Source organism: Ahaetulla prasina, chromosome 1, assembly GCF_028640845.1.
Source record: "Ahaetulla prasina isolate Xishuangbanna chromosome 1, ASM2864084v1, whole genome shotgun sequence".
In the NCBI taxonomy this organism is placed as follows: domain Eukaryota; kingdom Metazoa; phylum Chordata; class Lepidosauria; order Squamata; family Colubridae; genus Ahaetulla; species Ahaetulla prasina.
The window spans coordinates 272390209-272410758 of record NC_080539.1 but is presented as its reverse complement, the minus strand read 5'-3'; the positions used below and the strand labels follow the sequence as shown (position 1 = coordinate 272410758).

At 33.9% G+C, this 20550-nt stretch overlaps 1 protein-coding gene across 7 annotated transcripts in view; it reads right to left on the bottom strand.

Annotated features, from left to right (window-relative positions):
- Positions 1-853: 853 nt before the first annotated feature.
- ZNF143 (zinc finger protein 143) overlaps positions 854-20550 on the bottom strand; it is a 30795-nt gene continuing 11098 nt past the window's right edge. For 5 of the 7 annotated variants that reach the window (XM_058159697.1, XM_058159706.1, XM_058159668.1 and 2 more), the window contains 10 exons: positions 19446-19520; positions 14909-15028; positions 14033-14108; positions 13744-13869; positions 9300-9479; positions 7324-7551; positions 5727-5872; positions 5180-5341; positions 4058-4204; positions 854-1584 (listed from right to left, as the gene is read on the bottom strand). In XM_058159697.1, the coding sequence (XP_058015680.1) occupies positions 1501-1584; positions 4058-4204; positions 5180-5341; positions 5727-5872; positions 7324-7551; positions 9300-9479; positions 13744-13869; positions 14033-14108; positions 14909-15028; positions 19446-19520 (1344 nt within the window). In that variant the 3' untranslated portion in view covers positions 854-1500. The remainder of the gene's footprint in view (positions 1585-4057; positions 4205-5179; positions 5342-5726; positions 5873-7323; positions 7552-9299; positions 9480-13743; positions 13870-14032; positions 14109-14908; positions 15029-19445; positions 19521-20550) is intronic. The other 2 variants (XM_058159716.1, XM_058159724.1) reach the window with 2 other exon arrangements.

Sequence of the window (20550 nt, the reverse complement as noted above, 5' to 3'; positions counted from 1 at the left end):
CAAACTAGCTAACCATTCTCTCTTAACCTATTTCAAGTTGTTGATTTCAAGTTAAATAATATATGGGGTGAACAGCAAAAATATTATAGAGTGCAATACTCCAGTTTAGTATTCTAGTTAGCCACTATACCTTTTCTAATATATTTACTATAGTGTATTGCTCCAACATACTAAGCATTCACAATCACTAGGGATTTCCTTATTTATCTTTCACAATTTTTTTTGTACTTTTTGAAACCTTTCTATGAAACTGATGCTTCCTCTCTTGTAACTGTGTTGTGTCAATTTGTTATGTAAGAATCCATATTTTGAGTTCTCTACAGTTGCTCCCAAGCACAGATGCAATGAATTAAAATAGAAATAAGAACACTTGCTTCACTCTTTGTTCTTGTTACTCTTTAAAGGTGACTGTTGAAAAGTGCCTGTTTGCATAATTTAGATCAGGAGTCCCCAACCCCTGGTCTCTGGACTGGTACTGGTCTGTGGCATGCCAGAAACCAGTCCACACAAATAAGAAAAGCCGCATCCGCAGCATACAAGTAACACATGAAACCATGCCCCTTTGGTCTGTGGAAAAACCTCCCTCCACAGAACCAGTCCCTGATGCTCAAAAAGATTGGAGGCCACCGATTTAGATTCTGAAAAATCAAGGTTTTAAATCATATGGATAAGAGTGAAGACTTCTGATCTTGCAATCACTCATGTTACACAAACTATAAATAAGATAATAGAGGGGACACAGCATAAGCAATATCATCTCATTTTTCTTCCTTTTACTTAGAACTTATATGTATGTACTCCAAATGACTAAACAAAGATAAAGAGAAATTTTCTGATATATAACATGCTGGTAGGCAAGTAAGTAGAAACACCAGTTTTAATTCCTTTAATATTGAACAACCAAAGGTTTCATTTTATACATAATCCAATTCAAAGACAATATAATAGTAATTCTGGCAATTGTCTGTATTTACAATCAGTGAGACAGGAGAGGAAACTAAAAATGATAAATGTTCAACATGTGTATGAACCACAATTAAAATGGAATATTTACAAAGGTTTCAAAATTCAAAACTGCATATAAGAAACAATTAAATTCGTGCTTCCAAAAGATTTTTGAATGATGATTGCTGTTATGATTTAAAGAGCTGAAATCTTCAATAATGCCTTCATTGATTTTGTATGACTTTAAAACTAATTCCAGCATTTCTTCTGTGACTGTTGCTTGTCTTTAGTCTGGTTTGGAATATAAGCAAGTGAATTTAATACAAAACCTAATTCTTTGTCCTGGGTAGAGAATAATGAATCTTAAGAGATGGAATTCAGTATTCCCAAAGTTCATATACATAAACATTATACACTTTAAATGTTCTTCACTGTTGCGTAAAGTATATGCACAGCATTAGTGAGGGAAAAACATTTTATGGTTTTCACCTGGCATAGACTTTTGTTGAACAAAAATAAAATAGAATTCTATTGTTCTTTTAGCCAAGTTATGAGTTAATCATCAATTCCTGGTGTTTCACCTTGTTGTATTCTGGAAGCTATTCGAATTGCTTCTTCCAAAGACTGCTGTTCTCCAAGCTGAAACAAACAAAAAATAGCTTAAAATAAGCATTCTAAAAGCATTTTAGCATATTTTTCTAAAGTGTTTAAATGTGTACCAATATTACTTATGTATGTATAATGGTAATAATTTGTCATATTTTTTTTGAGCCCACATACATAATTTCAAGTGATTTCTTTTTGAAACATAGGAACTTCTTTGAGGTACTTGTTTCTGGATTCTGCTCGTTCTGCTGAAATTGCTTCTTCTAAGCATGAATTACAATGGATCAGAAACTGATAATACAGAACTGATCAGCCTTTTCAAAAATAATTACTATATAATAAATGGTTGAAATTATAGTGTGTATAGAGAATGTAACAATCATTTGTACTGAAAAAAGCAATTTATATTTTTATTTATTTATTTTATTCGATTTTTATACCGCCCTTCTCCCGAAGGACTCAGGGCGGTGTACAGCCAAGTAAAAATCACTATATACACATTAAAAGAGATTAAAAAAGAACATATTATAAGGTGGCGGAAAATTTAAAACAATTTAAAAACCTTAAAATATATATAACCCCAATAAAATTTTAATCCAGTCCCACTTGAATAAATAGGTGCGTTTTCAGCTCACGGCGAAAAGTCCGAAGATCAGGCACTTGACGTAAACCAGGGGGAAGTTCATTCCAAAGCGTAGGAGCTCCAACAGAGAAGGCCCTTCCCCTGGGGGCCGCCAACCGACATTGCTTGGCGGACGGCACCCTGAGAAGGCCCTCTCTGTGTGAGCGTACGGGTCGGTGGGAGGCAAAAGGTAACAGCAGGCGGTCCCGTAAGTACCAGGGTCCTAAGCCATGGAGCGCTTTAAAGGTGGTAACCAAAATCTTAAAGCGCACCCGAAAGACCACAGGGAGCCAGTGCAAACTGCGCAGGATTGGTGTTACATGGGAGCAACGAGTTGCTCCCACTATTACCCGCGCAGCTGCATTCTGGACTAGCTGCAGCCTCCGGGTGCACTTCAAGGGCAGCCCCATGTAGTAAGCATTGCAATAATCCAAGCGGGAAGTGACAAGGGCATGAGTGCATAAGGCATCCCGGTCAAGGAAGGGGCGCAACTGGCGTACCAAGCATACTTGGTGGAAGGCCCTCTTGGAAACGGCCGCCAAATGATCGTCAAACGACAGCCGCCCATCCAAGAGGACACCCAAGTTGCGCACCCTCTCCGTTGGGGCCAATAACTCGCCCCCCCACAGCCAGCTGCGGCTGCAGCTGACTGTACCGGGGTGCCGGCATCCACAGCCACTCCGTCTTGGAGGGATTGAGCTTGAGTCTGTTTCTCCCCATCCAGACCCGTACGGCTTCCAGACACCGGGACAGCACTTCGACAGCTTCGTTGGGGTGGTCCGGGGTGGAAAAGTACAGCTGCGTATCATCAGCGTACAGATGATAACTCACCCCGAAACCACTGATGACCTCACCCAGCGGCTTCATGTAGATGTTGAACAGGAGGGGCGAGAGAATCGACCCCTGAGGCACCCCACAAGTAAGGCGCCTCGCGGTCGACATCTGCCCCCCTGTCAACACTGTCTGCAACCGGTCGGAGAGATAGGAGGAGAACCACCGATAAACGGTGCCTCCCACTCCCAAACCCTCCAACCGGTGCAGCAAGATACCATGGTCGATGGTATCGAAAGCCGCTGAGAGATCTAATAGGACCAGGGCAGAGGAACAACCCCTATCCCTGGCCCTCCAGAGGTCATCGACCAACGCGACCAAAGCTGTCTCCGTACTGTGACCGGACCGGAAGCCGGACTGGAACGGGTCTAGATAGACAGCTTCATCCAGGTACTGGAGAAGTTGCCATGCAACCACACTCTCTACAACCTTCGCCACAAAGCATATATAGCATAATGAAATATAGCATATTTCATGGATACAATAACTATTTTTAAAAATTATTTTTACTTTAAAATCAGTTGTACATACATATAAGATGATCCAGATCTGTGGTTCTGCAAAATTAAAGCAGATTATTGGATCCAATGAAGGTTACTGGGTTATATTTATATTTATTTGTATCCCACCTTTATTATTTTTACAAATAGCTCAAGGCAGTGAACATACCTAATACTCCTTCCTCCTCGTCTTTTTCCTCATAACAACCTCCCTGTGATGGGGGTTGGACTGAGGGAGAATGACTGGCCTAAGGTTACCCAGCCGGCATTCTTGGCTAAGGCGGGATTTGTATAAGAAAAAAGACCAGAATTGAAATAAGTGATTACTGATTCTCTCTTCTCTAAGGCTCTCAAAATTACTTCCTGCGGTGTTCCAAAAAATCAATAAATCTCCACAAGCAGATTGTGGAGAGCATAAAAGGATGCAGAGAGATAGAATTTGTCTGTGGTCTTTCTAGGTCTGCAGATTCTCCAGTTTGTGAAATTCTACCCTGGATTCAATCCATATATTATTAATAAAATATTCCCAATGAATATTATGTATCAAAATTACCTGCACTGCAATTTGTGTTCCATTGGATGTTGCCAGCAAAGTAACAGGTCTAGATTCTGCACTGACTAAATGATGTCCATGTTGCTGATGTCCAATTTCTGGTGAAGCACTATGAAAAGCTGCTAAATCCTGAGCCACAATGGCAACCTTAATAAAAAGCACAGAGAAAAAACCTGAAATACTGAAATCTAAAAATAATTAATTCTTTTTTAGTTTTTAAAGTCACCGATCAGTCTTAGTATTTTAAAAATACTATATTAGGACATAAAGAAAGACATATGAATAATACCTCCTTCAACACATATTCTAGAACCAATAGTAAAGAATGAATATTTGCAAATCAGTAAAATAATTTACACAATATGCTAAGATATACTATGCATTAAACTATAAATAATTCTTCCTTCTGGTCTTTGGGCACAGAAATAAATGGCAGTTACAAAGTATGTTGATTTATTTAGTGCTAACATTCCCTGCAGCTTCAATCTGACTTTAAACAATTTACAAAGTTCAATGATGGTGCCAAAGTAAATTAATACATAGAACAGTAAAAAAAATTGGACTTCTGTTGTACTGAGCTCTTTTTTAATTCACTTCCTATTGCATGTATTATCCCAGGCTTAACTAGATTGGCTATAACTATATTATAAATCCTGTAATATTGTTAAGCTTTTTATTGTTACAATAGTAAACAATAACAAGCAAAGCCTATATGTATTTACCTAATGTATTATCTGCAATTTATTTTTTCTGTTGTATTTTCTTCTTATTTTTAGAGAATTGCTATATATTTTTGACAATGTGTGTATCTTTGTTCCTTTTATTTTTATTTTTCTATTATTTTTAAAGCAATAAAAATATTTTTTAAAAAACATTTTATGCTGAGGTTTTTTTTCTCCAACACGTTTGTATGTTGTTCTGAACTATGCTTTTCTATTTTATCCTGTGGTTTTATTGGTTATTGCTGTTATTATTCACCCCACTCAGAGTAAGGAGGTTCTATTAATTAATCAATCAAATTAAATCAAATGCCATGCTAGTGGCTAGGAAATCTGTTGTCAACACATTTATTTAGAAAGCCTCAATTGTTTGTTTTCCCCTATATATTTAGAAGCAATTTACCTGTTGTCCTTCTGTGCCTTCCGCAGTGACCATTGCAACAGAATGTGTTCCTGCAGAAGAAATAACTGCATCATGTGCAGGGACTGTGATGGTAGTGCCATCTTGTGTTACCATAGTAATAGTATTTCCAATGGCCTGCATGTCAGCCTGAGATATATTAACCTGAAATAGTATATAATCATTTATTTAACAGCATTGGGTTGAGCATAATTTGTTTATATAAGATTTCATCCTGGGATATATTAATGTATCTTTATAGTAACTAAATAAGCTAATAAAAAAATTAAAGATCAGCAAGGTTTATAACCTTAAGCAGAAGTCAGACATAAAAAACTAGAACTGGAACTTTTAAAGTAAACTTACTACACTCTGTTTTAAGTCTTAGATGGTTTCCACAGTATTGCAGTTCTTTTTTTAAGTTAATGTATGATGTGTTCCTAACGTTATTAGTGTACTGGAAACCAATTTTAATGACATCTGTAAAAAAATCAGGAACAATTTATTTAAAGTTATTTTGAAGGCTATCTCCATTATAGCAGATACTTACATGCTGAGTTCCATCTTGAGAAATAAGTGCCACCTGCTGACTCAGCCCAGTTTGAGTCACAGTAGCAACTTGTGAAACTACATCTTCTCCTTCAACACCCGTTACATATGTTATTTGAGATCCTTTGAGAACATCTTCACCTTGACCTATTTAAAGGAATATGAGTTTAATTTGCACTTTAAAAAGGTAAGAATTCTTTTACATTGAGCTCAATCCCTGACTACATGGAAAGATACATGTTGGGATTTTGGCAACAAATGGACACGGTCCGCATTTACACTGGCAGCTTTCTAAGTATTTTTTCAACTTCCCTAGAGCTTAGTTCTTATAGTCTCCCAACTAAGTGCCAATCAGTTAAACTGTATTTTATTAGTTTATTAAAATTATCATGGTGTTCTACAAGCAGTCCCCTAAGGCCTTCCAAATATGCCAGGTTTTTACTAGTCACAAAGGTAGGGGCTAATATTGTCTTGCGGGTCAAACTCTTCTATAAGAGGAAAATTACCACAGAGAATACTTGCTATCAGGTCCTCTCCCATCCCACCTCTTGATAGCAATAACCTTTTAGTAGGTACCTTCTGACTATTCAGATTTGAATAGGCAGAATTATTTTGGAGGAATATTTAAACAAAACGGTTTGCATTATAGATCAAACATGTCATTATAGATCAAATATGTCATAGATCAAAGATGCTATGAAAGAAGAGAGAGAGAAACAAATTACTCAAGTGATTAGAAGAAAACAAGAAACCCAGAGATGCAATCAACTGCAGAAAGATATCAAATCTCTGAGGTTACTGTACAAGTATTTGACAATACAAAGGACTTAACTATAATTTTGCAATATAAATCCGACCCCAACAGTGCTTACTATGAAGATGATTTAATTACAGGTCCCCCAATGCAATCGAAAGAATATTTGCAAGTAATTCTACAACCCCCAAGAAAATAAGTTTTTGATCCCCACTTCAAATCGAAATGGAAATGGACAATGTTGACATATTTGTGTTAAAAGTCATATTGGAGAATCTTTTGTGAGAAGGAGAACTTTGTACTTATTTATTAGATATTCCAAAGAAGAAAGATATTCTATTTTATGAAATTTTGTCTACTATAGGGATTGCCATTACTAAGCGATGTGGTCGCACTTTATGACTGCACCACTTAGTGATAGAAATTCCACTCCCAATTGTCATTGTAAGTCAAGGACTGCCTGTACAATAATTCAATCAAGAGAATGTATATATAACTGGATATCATTAAATTATTGACGATACCTCACCCCAGGCTGATGGATGGCCTCTTCTAATGGTGCAATCTCAGAAATTTCTACAGCACATTCTGTATGATTTTTTACATTTATATCTTCTCTGAGACTGATTACTTTCAGAGAAACTTAACTATGTTTGTAGTAATTAACTGTGAATGGCAAGTTGTTTACAAATAATTTTAAAACACAAAGAAATGGACATCATAGAAAACATCTGATGTTTAAGAACTTAAAATATAATGAACTATTTGCAAGAGGTAAGGAACAAAAACCATTCTTACAGTTAACATGAGAGAAAAATTAAGAGTTACACTAATTAACTGATACCTGGAGGTGGCTCAAAAAAAGCTTCTTGTTCTTCCTCTATTGGCTCAGTATCATTGTGTGCTGTTCGCTTGTGCATTGCAAGAGTAGAAATCTGTTTATATGTTTTTCCACAGTGATTACAGTTGTAAGGTTTAGAATGCGTATGTACCACATGATGTTTATATAAACTGGAATATTCGGTAAAACGTTTATCACAGCCAGGGACTGTACATACATAAGGCTTCTCCCCTAACCAAAAGAAGAGACAAGCAATGAAGGTCACTGAATAGGTTGCAATGTCTGGCAATCCCATACCACCATAAGTAATAGTCATTTTCAGATATTACATATCACTGACATTTATGTTAAAAATAACAACTTCAGTATATTGGTTTCTTTGTTACAATATTTCAAGTCAATCATCAATTTTCATTCTCTTTTCACTTGTCTGTCTTCTGTCCTCCCTGCCATTTCCTTACTTTTGCAGATTTCTTCTAAGCACTTTCTTTGTCCTCTAAGCCAATCCTTCCACCAACCTTTGTCCACTAAAGTTTTCTTTCTTCCACCATTCCTTCCCTTGGACCTTTTTCTTATCTTACTTTTCAAATGCTATCCAACTACAAGTAGTCCTCGAGTTATGACCATAACTGAGCCCAAAATTTCTGTTGCTGAGACATTTGTTAAGTGAATTTTGCCACATTTTATGACCTTTCTTGTCAAAGTTAAGTGAATCACTGCAGCTGTTATGATTGGTTAAGTGAATCTGGATTCCACATTAACTTCGCTTGTCAGAAGACTGCATGATCCTGAGACCATCATAAATGTGAATCAGTTGCCAAGTGTCTGAATTTTGATCATGTGATGCCATGATGGTCATAAGTGTAAAAAAAAGGGTCATAAGTCACTTTTTTCAATGCTGTGTAACTTTGAACGATCACTAAATGAACTGTTGTAAATTGAGGACTACCTGTGCTAGTAATCATGATCATTTTGTGGACCAACGCCCACCAGAAACAGTCACTTCCCATCCCTCACCCTCCATTGCTGATAGGCACCTGAAATTGCCTTTTTCCGAGATTTCTCTAGCACCATAAATATTCTAGAAAATCACAAGGAATCATTTTATTTTTACAAAATTAGATGCTTATAAAGCATAATAATTGGAAATGTACATATATTACAGTGTTTTTCCTTTAAGTACATATAATACAAAACATCTGATCTCACTATTTACATATAACATCTCAATTTTTTGGAAAAGTATATGAATTATTGAATTCCAGACATGTTAAAAAAATAGAGAATTCAAATGGAGAATTATGAGCTCATTATTTAATAAATAATGAGACCCAAAGTATAATTGTTTAGAAGGATGCCAATCACTTTCATCTGAAAGAAAAAGACTCTGAGTCCATCAGTGGCAATGCCTTCCTGTGCTAATAAATATCGAAAGAAGAAAAAAATAGTATTTACTTTGGGAAACTTTACCACACTATGTATCAGCCACAGTTTCTCAAGAAAGAAAGTAGATAAGATGACACATAGTATTGGGATTCCAATTCTGCAATTCAAAGTAGATTATTCCTATTTTTATTTTACAATCCTAAAAGATAAAAATATATGTCATCTTTAAAACCAATGAATTATGATTAACACAAGCCATAGATCCTGACCTTGTTATTTTGTTAAGACTCCAATCTAGAACTACTTTATCAGAATGAATGATTAGATATCAAATGCAAAGATGAATATCCATATTTTCAGCTGTTTTACAACCTTACTTTCAATGACAGTTTGAGAAATTCTGTTCTAAAGTTGCATTCACGTTATTTTAAATTCCATTTTCTCTGATTATTATTGAATATTTCAAGTTCCACTTTGTTAAGAGCAGAATGAATTGTTTCTTATTTTCCCAAAAGACCTAAAATTATCCCTCAAATAAAACTGGAAAGTAAAAAAAATCATGAACTATAAACAAAATATATCAAATACCATACCTGTATGTATTCTCACATGATTCTTATAGTTAGTTGCACTTGCAAATGCCCTTCCACATCCTGGCTCTGTACAATAATATGGTCTTTCCCCTGTATGTGTCCTGATATGAACCTTTCTGATGTTAGATGTTGTAAATGACCTACCACATCCTTCAAAGGGACACTTGAAGGGTCTTTCACCTAAAAAATTGAGATAAAAAAATTAGAATACTTTTTAAAAAGCATATTTATTTATACACATTTGGCACTAAATATGTTAATAAATAAATCTCTCCACCTTTTTTTTTACTATTTTGAATAAAATAGATTATAGTTTTCTGGTATGTTAAATAAATTTCTAATGCTGCCTTGTACAAAATTATGAGGTCTAAAATATACTGAAGAACCATCACTGAATTTATCTTTTGCTTCATTTTGCTTCATTTATTTTGGATAAACAAACTGTACTGATCCTCAGGCATTAATATTTAATATTTTCATCTTTTTTCTTTAATAATTCATATCAATGAATTATGCCTAAAGTTTGGAGAAATTTTGTAGATTCAATACCATTACTAGCTTAAGTCAAAGATGCAGCTAGAGAAAGTTCTATATACAAATAAGGCAATATTTACATAGGTTTTGTGTTAGTCTGTGACTGTAATGAAGGTTGAAAATTTAGATGTTTTATTCCTCTCATTTCTCTGAAGGTTAAAACGCCAATATACACATAGTGGGTAAGAGCTACTACGGTATGAGCTACTCATACTGCATATGAATAATTCACAAAAACAATAAAAACATCACTAAAGGAAAGACTAAATATTTTAAAATACAAATGAGACAGGATGGAAAAAAACCTGGAGGCAAAGATTTTGAATGTTACTATGTACTTTTTGGTATTATGTATTGTGTACAGTCTGGTTTAATTGCTGCTGGCAAGTTTGCCATTTCAGTTACTCCTTAAATTAAAAAGAAAATTCCTTAGAAATAGACCATAATCCAGAGCATTAAACTTCTGAATTTATGCATTCCCAGTCAAATACTGAACTTTGGACCCATATTAGTAATACAGTTTTTTACACACAGTTCATGTGTCATTAAAATGTTAAAAATGGTTTGTTGGACAGCATGAAAAACGGCTGCTTGAGAAAGAAAGGGCATATTTTGTCAGTGACATGTTTGTTCTCTGGATTGTAGCACTGGCTGTGTTTAAACAAATGGGTATCAATTATCCATCTGTAAATAGAACACTCTAAAACATATGTGTATTAAACTCACCTATGTAATAAAGAAAAAAGTATCTTTTCCCCGTTTAACTTAAATACAACTACCATAAATATGTCTGTACTGATCAGTACTTAAATCCCTACAACAAATGTTATATTGCTAGCATACCCTTATGCTGCTGTGCGACACTTTCTCAAGTGCTTTTGCTAAGAACTGTCGAGTCTCTGTATACTGTCATGCCACAGAGAGAAGCCTAAGAGGGATGGGTGAAAGCACAATTTTTATAATTCAATGTATTACTGACTATTACTGAGATATTTATTAATCCCCCCTCTACTATTATAAAATACCAGATAGGAAAAATCCTTCAAATTACTTCCCTGAAAGACAACTATTGGCTTCCTTCTAGAAAAAAACTGCAATTTTTTACTTTAAAAAGCCTGCCAGTTTTCTGCCAGAAAGATGTATGTTTTGAAGTGTGTTTACTACAAGATTACATTGCCATAGTTTCCATAATCCTTTCATGATGCTTTATATCATATCGTTACAAGGGAGAAAAGAGCTGAAGTGTGCTAAGACACACCCAACAACAGCTTTTCTTTAAAGGCAGTCTTTAGTTTAAACAGAAGGAATGGAATGTCTGAAAGAATGTTACATAACCTGATTTGATTCTTCATTTTTTTTTGAGGGCAAGAGATAAGAATATGTTTAATTTAGAAACTGGACTTTTAACAGGGAAACACATTTATATAGTTTCATAGATTCTTCCACTGTAGATTTCAGTCTGTGTATTGCAATGTAAAGCTAAATTTATGTGAAGTCTGTCTCCCTTGAGAAAACATTTAAAGCTGAAAAGCAGAGGAGAGAAATAGGATGCTGAGCTCTACCTATGGAGCCAATTTGGTGTAGTGGCTAAGGCACCAGGCTAGAAACCTGGAGACTGGGAATTCTAGTCCCACCTTAGGCAAGAAGGTGGGTGACTTTAGGCCAGGGGTCTGCAAACTTGGCTCTTTTAAGACTTGTGGATTTCAATTCCCAGAGTTGAAGTCCACAAGTCTTAAAAGAGCCAAGTTTGCAGACCCCTGCTTTAGGCCACTCATTCTCTCTCATCCAAATCACCTCATAGGGTGTTGTGTTGGGAAAAATGGGAGGAGAGAAGAATGTTAGGTTTGTTCACTGCCTTGAGTTATTTATAAAAATAGTAATAAAGTTTAAAACAAAACCTAAAAATAGATAAATTAACAGAAAGACACACTCCAGTCTTGTTCTTCTATGGGATTTTCAATTTCAATTTAGATCTCAGTATTTCTGGGGATATATTCTTTGTTCTTACATTAGAAACATACAAGAAAAAATAATTATTCAGAATATATGTGATAAGGTTTGTTTGTTTTCTTAGGCTGCCACAAAGCAATTCCTATATGAAATACTTTTAGTATTAATACCTGAAAGACAAATATTACCAATACATAACAAGCATAACTAAGGATTATCTCTTAGAGAATATATATTGTGTTAAAAAACACAATGGTTAAAAACCCCCACTGTGGGTGTAAATTGTTAGTTTTAATAGCTTTCTTGCTGAGAAACTACAAATACCAATTGTATATAGGCTGACTCCACATTTAATATTGAACCACATCCAACAGAAATAAAAATAATGTTTCTACAGCACAGATTTGTATTACTTCACTTCTTCTGGAAGTAGAGAAATGAACTGGATAGCGATTTTTTTCAGTCTTTGATAGTAAATCAGCAACTGCACCTTTGCCTGATATTCATTTACTGTATGAAATTCATGGATGTGTGGAAACTATGAATATAGGTAACAAAAGCCTCACAGAGGAGGAGAGACAAATGAAGGAATGGAGTATATATACAAGAGACTAACAAATGAAATGAAGGAATAAACAGATGTGAAGAGCTCCAGAATAGCACAGAGAAAAAAAGAATGAACTGGAATTATAGGACTTGCAGATAAAAATCAGGAAAACTGAGGTAATCTGTCAATACTGTTAAAGAAAATATGGCAAAATCAGAAACAGAGAAATGCTGTAGTGTATACTAAGCATGTATAGAGAAAAAGAAGATTGGTTAGGGTAGAAAAGGGATCCTCAGAAGAAGCTGAGTTGTACAAAACTGTCCCTTTTACATGTTAAAAATGTATTTTTTCACTCTACACTGTTTAATAGCTTGAAAAATTTAAATAATTCTTCAGAATGAAACATCATCAATATGTTGATGAGTTCAAAGTCCATTTATTATTCACATCTCAAAGATCAGACTGAAGTTAGTGATGTGCTAACTGAAGCTAAAAAGCAAAGCAGCCAATTAGAAGGTACTGTAAGCTATTATTTGTTCCATTACTGATAAAATTGTACAAAACCAAATCTGCAGTTTTTGGATACTTTTAGGCCAGGTCCCTATGGCATAAACTGCATTTCAACAGTTTCAACTTTGTATCAGCTGTATATCCTACTGGCAATCAACAGACAAGTCTATTGCAAGGTCTTCTTTGTGGGCCTGTTCATGAAGATTATGCAAACATGATCATTGGTGAAAATAAAACAGTTCGCTAACCTAAGCTGTCAACCTTAGCCATACATAATCAATATTTAAAGAGCTTCATTTTTTCTTTTTTGTTTCCAGGTTTAACTGATTTGTGAACGGAAATGGACTTTTACTCTGGTACTTTCCAACTACAAACATCCTACCAAAGAAACCAACTGCATGCAGAATTTTAGGTGGCTGGTAAAAAAAAAAGGCATATTATTTTAACTAAGAAAGGGTATGATTGTTATTGCTGCTACTGAATATTACTAAACAGTTATGTTGTCATTTTATTCTAGATTGTGCCTTTACATGACTAAATTGCTGTATTGTTTGAATTTAGAAATGTTTATTGGTAGCAACAAAGCTCCTAAGTTACATAGAAAAAAAAAGTACTTTTGTTGAACATTTTATATAAAGTGGATCAAGGTGTTACAGAACTCAGGTTTTTATTTTAAATTTCAAAATGTTCAAAGTAATTTACAGTTAAGCCCTCTATTTGTTTATTTAGATATAAGAATTTCTGAATTAAATGGCAGTTATCCTAAATAGATGCAGTAAATCAATATATTTGAAGCTTTAGGCTTTAAAACAGATTGGTTAAAGGTAGATGAGCTTAAGAAATGTTTTATGATATCCAAATATCCCATTATAAAAATTAAAGTTGTATTAATATGCAAAATACCTGTATGGGTTCTTATATGTTTCTGCAGGTCTCCTGAAGTCTTGAATGACTTTGTGCAGTTTTCTTCTGAACATCTATAAGGCTTCTCTCCAGTATGAGTTCGGACATGACTTTTTAATCCATAACCTTGACAAAAATTGAATGATTTAAAATCTTTTATTCCATCTGTCTTTAATTTGCTATGAAATTCAGTGATTTGCATGTTTCTTTCATACCACTAAAGTAGTAAGCTTCCATTATTTATAAATCTTTAATTAAAATTTCCACTTAAAAAGAATTAACCCCCTACCTGTTGCGAATGCTTTTCCACAACCTGGATGATCACACTGATATGGCCGATCTCCTGTGTGTGATCTTTCATGTACCTGTTGAAAGTCAGAAATCATATATTTTGTAATATGACTGTATATACAGAATGTAAAGAAAGTAAAAGCAAAAGTCAACTTCCCCATGCTGGCCAAAATGAATTAGAATGACCAATTACAATTTGAGTGATGTCTTAAAAGGATCAAAAAATTTTTTCCATCACAGCATGTATACATAGCATGTTTAATAGTTTGCAAAAACAATGTCATTCTTATAGCAATACTTTTAACACCTACCTGTAGTTAAAACTTTTGAAAGGAAAGTTAAAAGCACAGAAGTAGAGTTTCATCATTTATCTAAATTGACAAAAGACTTTCTGTTAGAGAATTAGAGGAATTCTATGATTAGAATGCCTGACTCAAATCAAAAACTTCCCAAAATAGGAAAGTCACAATGTTTTTATCATTTTCAAACAATTCTTATACCAAAATGTCCATGTTAGGCCTAATACCTGTTATAAAATAAATATAGATGTGTATGCATGTATATATGTTATAATATATTACATTATATTAAAATATAATACACATTTAATATTTTCTATTTGAACTGTAGCCTATTCTCCATAGCAGCTAGGAAATTAAACTGATGTTAGCAATATTATTAGTAGTTTTATTTATTAAGTGCTTATAACTAAGCACTTAGAAGTACACTTAGAATTATAAAAATATATATAGCATCCCTGTAAAAAGTGGTAAAATTTAAATTATCATCTGTCAGATGTTGACTGCATTTCTATCATTTTCAGATTTAATTGCAAAAAACAATTGGAAGGTTTGAATAGTTTTTCAACAATAACCTTAAGGTGATGAGCAGTAGTATACAATTTTCCACAGCCATCATAGTCACAGCGAAAAGCCTTATCGCCAGTTGACTGGGACTTAGTTGTTACTCTTGTGCCATGGCTCTGCAAGACAATCTAAACGGGAAGAAATGACAATATTAACATTTCAGTCATATCTAAAGTCTAGAAAATGACCTGCATTAAAAAAAAAAAAAACTTTAAAATGGTACAATTCAAAATGCTTCCTACATCTCTTGGCACCTAAATATCAGTATTTTCCTAAAGATTTCTTAATCATTAATTTTAAGATTTTAAAAAAAATACATAAAGGCGCATTGCAATCAGACAGTATGAAGTACAAATAAATAGGGATGTGTAGCATTAGCTTTGAAGGGGAGAAGGTGCTTTGGAAAATACAGAGCCCTCATATAGCATCCATGGGCAATTCATTAAAGGTGCATTATTTCAAGAAAAGGCTTTTTCAACACACACCTATATATCCTTCAAGTGTAAAGCTCTACCCAGCCCCCAAAGTGAATTGGCAATAAATGCTATTTTGGACTAGTCTGATTTCTTATAAAGAAAAAAAATCAGGCAGTTTATCAAAACTGCATGGTTCTTTTTAAGCTAAAATGTATTTATGTTAATAAAATTATATATAAAAAGAAACTCTATTATAAGTATGTAAAATAGTCTGATACTATTTGGATATTTTATCAAATGAGGAGAAATAAAACGGACTCTAATGTCAGTTTTAGATTCTATATTACAGTACCCATATCACTTGGAAATACAGCACTTTCTTATATCTGACTTCTAGGACACCTGAGAGTAGAGTATTAAACAGAGCCATTGTAAATGTTTCTGAACAAGTAAGACTGATCTTGTTGTCTCTCCATGTCCAGAATATGTTATGTCAGAAATTTTGGCTTGTTCATACCACAAAGGCAGAATGGAACACCTATAATAATTATAAGTATACCAAAGAATAATAATTATTGGTAATAATTTACAGAGAACAAAAGATATTCAAAAGTGAATAATTAGCTCCCACACACCACACCTACTCCTTTAAGAAAAATTAGGTTTCCACTAATATCTCGAAGACTATTACTATGGAGGCCAACAGGTCAGGAGGTTGTTCTAAATAGGTGGTAGCATAAGAAAATAAAACTAACAAAAATTGCTTTCTGTTCTCAGCTCCTATCATTTCACAAAAATCAGCTGCTCCTTCTCGGAAATTCTCAAAGAAGCCAACTCTTGTTCAAGTAGATAGCCCTGAAGGTACCTTGGCACCAAGTTTTATAGGCTTTTATAATTTAAATTAACATTTGGAACTATATCCAGAAGAAAATGATAACTAATGCAGGGCCCACAAAATAAATCTGTAATATGATCACAGCAACAAATGCCGTTTAATATAGCAAACTAACAGGTATACAGATCGTGTGATTTGCTTTTACCCATATACCTTTTTGTAAATTGAATGCATATACCTACATTCTTATGTTAGGATGTGTCTTGTGTTAGGATGTGTTAGCACACATTAAATTTGGAATAGTGCGTCAGACAAAATCCAGATCAGAACCAAAAAAAAATGATTATTTGCAACGTACAATTTTGAAACGAGAACTTCACACCCATGAAAGGTACAGTTCTCTCATATAATACGTGTAGAAACTGTGCAATGCTCTGGGAAAGCCCACTTGTAGTATTTTTCATCTTGCAATAGAGAGGAGGGATTATCCTTGGATGAAATTTATTTATATCCATCTCAACCCTTTTCTGTAGTGAATGGACAATATGATTTAATAGTACATGGAAAGGCATTCTGCCATTCTATACTTAGTATAACACATTTTTTTATATCGTCAAGAATAGAATATTCATGTTAAATTTCTTTTTATACTGAGCAAGTCCCTTGGTGAACAAAACTAAGATTTTAATTTTATTCTAGTTTTAAAAAAAACAGGACAAATTAGATTATTATATACCTGCATTTTCTTATCTTGTTCATTATCACCTATCATCCCAGTGCTACTAATGCTGTCACTTCCATCAATAGACACCTGAAAATAAAAAAGGATAATAACATTAAAATCTGCTTTGTGCTTGTTCGCTTTCACAAAATTTTATTCTCTATGAACTCTTCATCAACCTAATCAAATCGTTTTACACAATAAATTAAGTAGAAGATTTCCCATGGTTGTTTTAAACAACAATTAGGACATCCAAACTACAATTAGCTTAGGGGCTGCCGGATAGGTAGTGCTGCATTGTCCACTGCAATGTACACAACTGCAATCTAAGGCACTAAAATTAATTATACTATATCTATGAAAACAAAGGCCAAGATCTCTTAAACATGCCTGGTAAATTTCTTAATATTAGTTTGAATGCAGACATATTCCTTCTGCTTATAGAAGGGTCTTTCTTCAAATGGAAGGTTTGTTGGGAAAAACACAAATTACAATTTTTGTCTATTTTCCATTATATTTTTCTAATGATTCCATAATTCTCCAGAATAACATTTTAGGAGCCAATGTATATTTTCTTGCAGGAGTAGGGATTCCTGACAAGGATAATTCTGCCCCAAAGGGGGAAAAAATTATAGCACACCACTGTTGAAATTCCTAAACCCTTGTTCTTTGTTATTAAAATCATCTTTAAAAATGTAATTATTTTAACATTCTTATCTCCAAGGAAATATATTATAGAACTGATTTATTGACATTAAAATATGTTCTGAGCTGTGGTGGCACAGTGGTTAGAATGCAGGCTACTTCTGCTGATTGCCTGCAGTTTGACAGTTTAAATCTCACCAAGCTCAAAGTTGACTCAGCCTTCCATCCTTTTGAGGTCAGTAAAATGACGACCTTCTCTAAGCAGTTTACAGAGTCAGCCTATTGCCCCCAACAATCTAGGTCGTCATTTTACTGACCTCAAAAGGATGGAAGGCTGAGTCAACTTTGAGCTTGGTGAGATTTAAACTGTCATACTGTGAAGCAGTATGTAAGTCTTAAGTGCTATTGCTATTGTTATTATTAATTTTCCTTACAGGTGAATGATTTATGATCAGAATTATTTTCTCAAGATCTTTTTTGTTTGCTTCAAATATAAAGTATAAAAACCAGAGATGCTATATTTTATTAATCATTTAATAACCGGTATATCCATTATGTCTGCATTTCTTTGATTGTTTTTGAAATTGTTTGCTGTACTCCTCTCCAGTCTTTTTTAATGTTTCCAACCTCCATTCAAACGCTTTCTGAATATCAATTCTATTATATATTTATGTACGGTCAGTTTGGTTTAAATAACAGGATTCACATACTGTACAGGAGTTCCTTAAATATGTTTTATTGAATAAGATACATTATGAGTTCACACAACATGCTAAACCATAAACAAGCATATATGAGCCTGACTACTGGCTACTCTCCTATCTATTACATCATATTTTAATTGCAATATATATATATTTTAAAAATAATATTTATTAAATTTCCAAAAATTAAAATACATAGTATAAAAAAACATAATACACAACAGCAAAAAATATAAACAAAGATGGATGCATCAAAATTACAATACTAGTACAGCTTTTTCTACATATAACAGCAATATAATTCACTTTGATTTATATTGCTGTTCACCAATATAAACTATATGTCGTTGTAGAGCAAAGTACCTTGGCTGCATATTGTTCCAGAGCAGTTATGGTATCTGGGTCAATAGTAGCATCTCCGTGTGAAGACCTGCCACTGTGCCATCTGCCTGAATAGCTAATATGGTGTCCGATTGTGGCACTTGTACTGTATGGTGAATGTAAGCAGTGGTCCCATCTTCTAGTTGTACTGCTTGCAGGGCACTCTGGTCGTAACTGTCTGATAAATTATTTAAGATGAATATTAAGACAATAGATCATCTAGTTGTTATAAAAGGGCATAATTAAGAACACCGTCCTATTGTGAATTCTCTATTTCATTCATTATGGAATGGAATATGAATACAATGTTTAAATATCATTAGATCTACCAGTCCCCCAGATATATTCAGCAGCTTATATAGATGGCCCATAATCTTTAGCTACCCATACAGGCAAGTAACCTAAAATCTGCATGTTCTCACAAACTCACCTGTCTATGTTTCTAATGGTTAAATCACCTATGAATAAAATCCTTAGAGCTCTGGGATATTCCTTAAAGTATGGAATTTTAAGATCATTGTTAAAATAAAGTATACATTATATCAATTGACATTTAAAACAAGAATATGTGTATGTATTTATTCATTGAAGGTTTAGCAGTTAATATCCAGCATTTAGAGGGCTAAATATTATTACCACTTTACATATTTGTGCATCAGTAATTTTGTACATGACCAAAAACTTTTATGCTTCAATCTCAGGATAACACATTTTTATATCACAAGAATAGAATATTCATGTTAAATTTCTTTTTATACTGAGCAAGTCCCTTGGTGAACAAAACTAAGATTTTAATTTTATTCTAGTTTTAAAAAAAACAGGACAAATTAGATTATTATATACCTGCATTTTCTTATCTTGTTCATTGTCACCTATCATCCCAGTGCTACTAATGCTGTCACTTCCATCAATAGACACCTGAAAATAAAAAAGGATAATAACATTAAAATCTGCTTTGTGCTTGTTCGCTTTCACAAAATTTTATTCTCTATGAACTCTTCATCAACCTAATCAAATCGTTTTACACAATAAATTAAGTAGAAGATTTCCCATGGTTGTTTTAAACAACAATTAGGACATCCAAACTACAATTAGCTTAGGGGCTGCCGGATAGGTAGTGCTGCATTGTCCACTGCAATGTACACAACTGCAATCTAAGGCACTAAAATTAATTATACTATATCTATGAAAACAAAGGCCAAGATCTCTTAAACATGCCTGGTAAATTTCTTAATATTAGTTTGAATGCAGACATATTCCTTCTGCTTATAGAAGGGTCTTTCTTCAAATGGAAGGTTTGTTGGGAAAAACACAAATTACAATTTTTGTCTATTTTCCATTATATTTTTCTAATGATTCCATAATTCTCCAGAATAACATTTTAGGAGCCAATGTATATTTTCTTGCAGGAGTAGGGATTCCTGACAAGGATAATTCTGCCCCAAAGGGGGAAAAAATTATAGCACACCACTGTTGAAATTCCTAAACCCTTGTTCTTTGTTATTAAAATCATCTTTAAAATGTAATTATTTTAACATTCTTATCTCCAAGGAAATATATTATAGAACTGATTTATTGACATTAAAATATGTTCTGAGCTGTGGTGGCACAGTGGTTAGAATGCAGGCTACTTCTGCTGATTGCCTGCAGTTTGACAGTTTAAATCTCACCAAGCTCAAAGTTGACTCAGCCTTCCATCCTTTTGAGGTCAGTAAAATGACGACCTTCTCTAAGCAGTTTACAGAGTCAGCCTATTGCCCCCAACAATCTAGGTCGTCATTTTACTGACCTCAAAAGGATGGAAGGCTGAGTCAACTTTGAGCTTGGTGAGATTTAAACTGTCATACTGTGAAGCAGTATGTAAGTCTTAAGTGCTATTGCTATTGTTATTATTAATTTTCCTTACAGGTGAATGATTTATGATCAGAATTATTTTCTCAAGATCTTT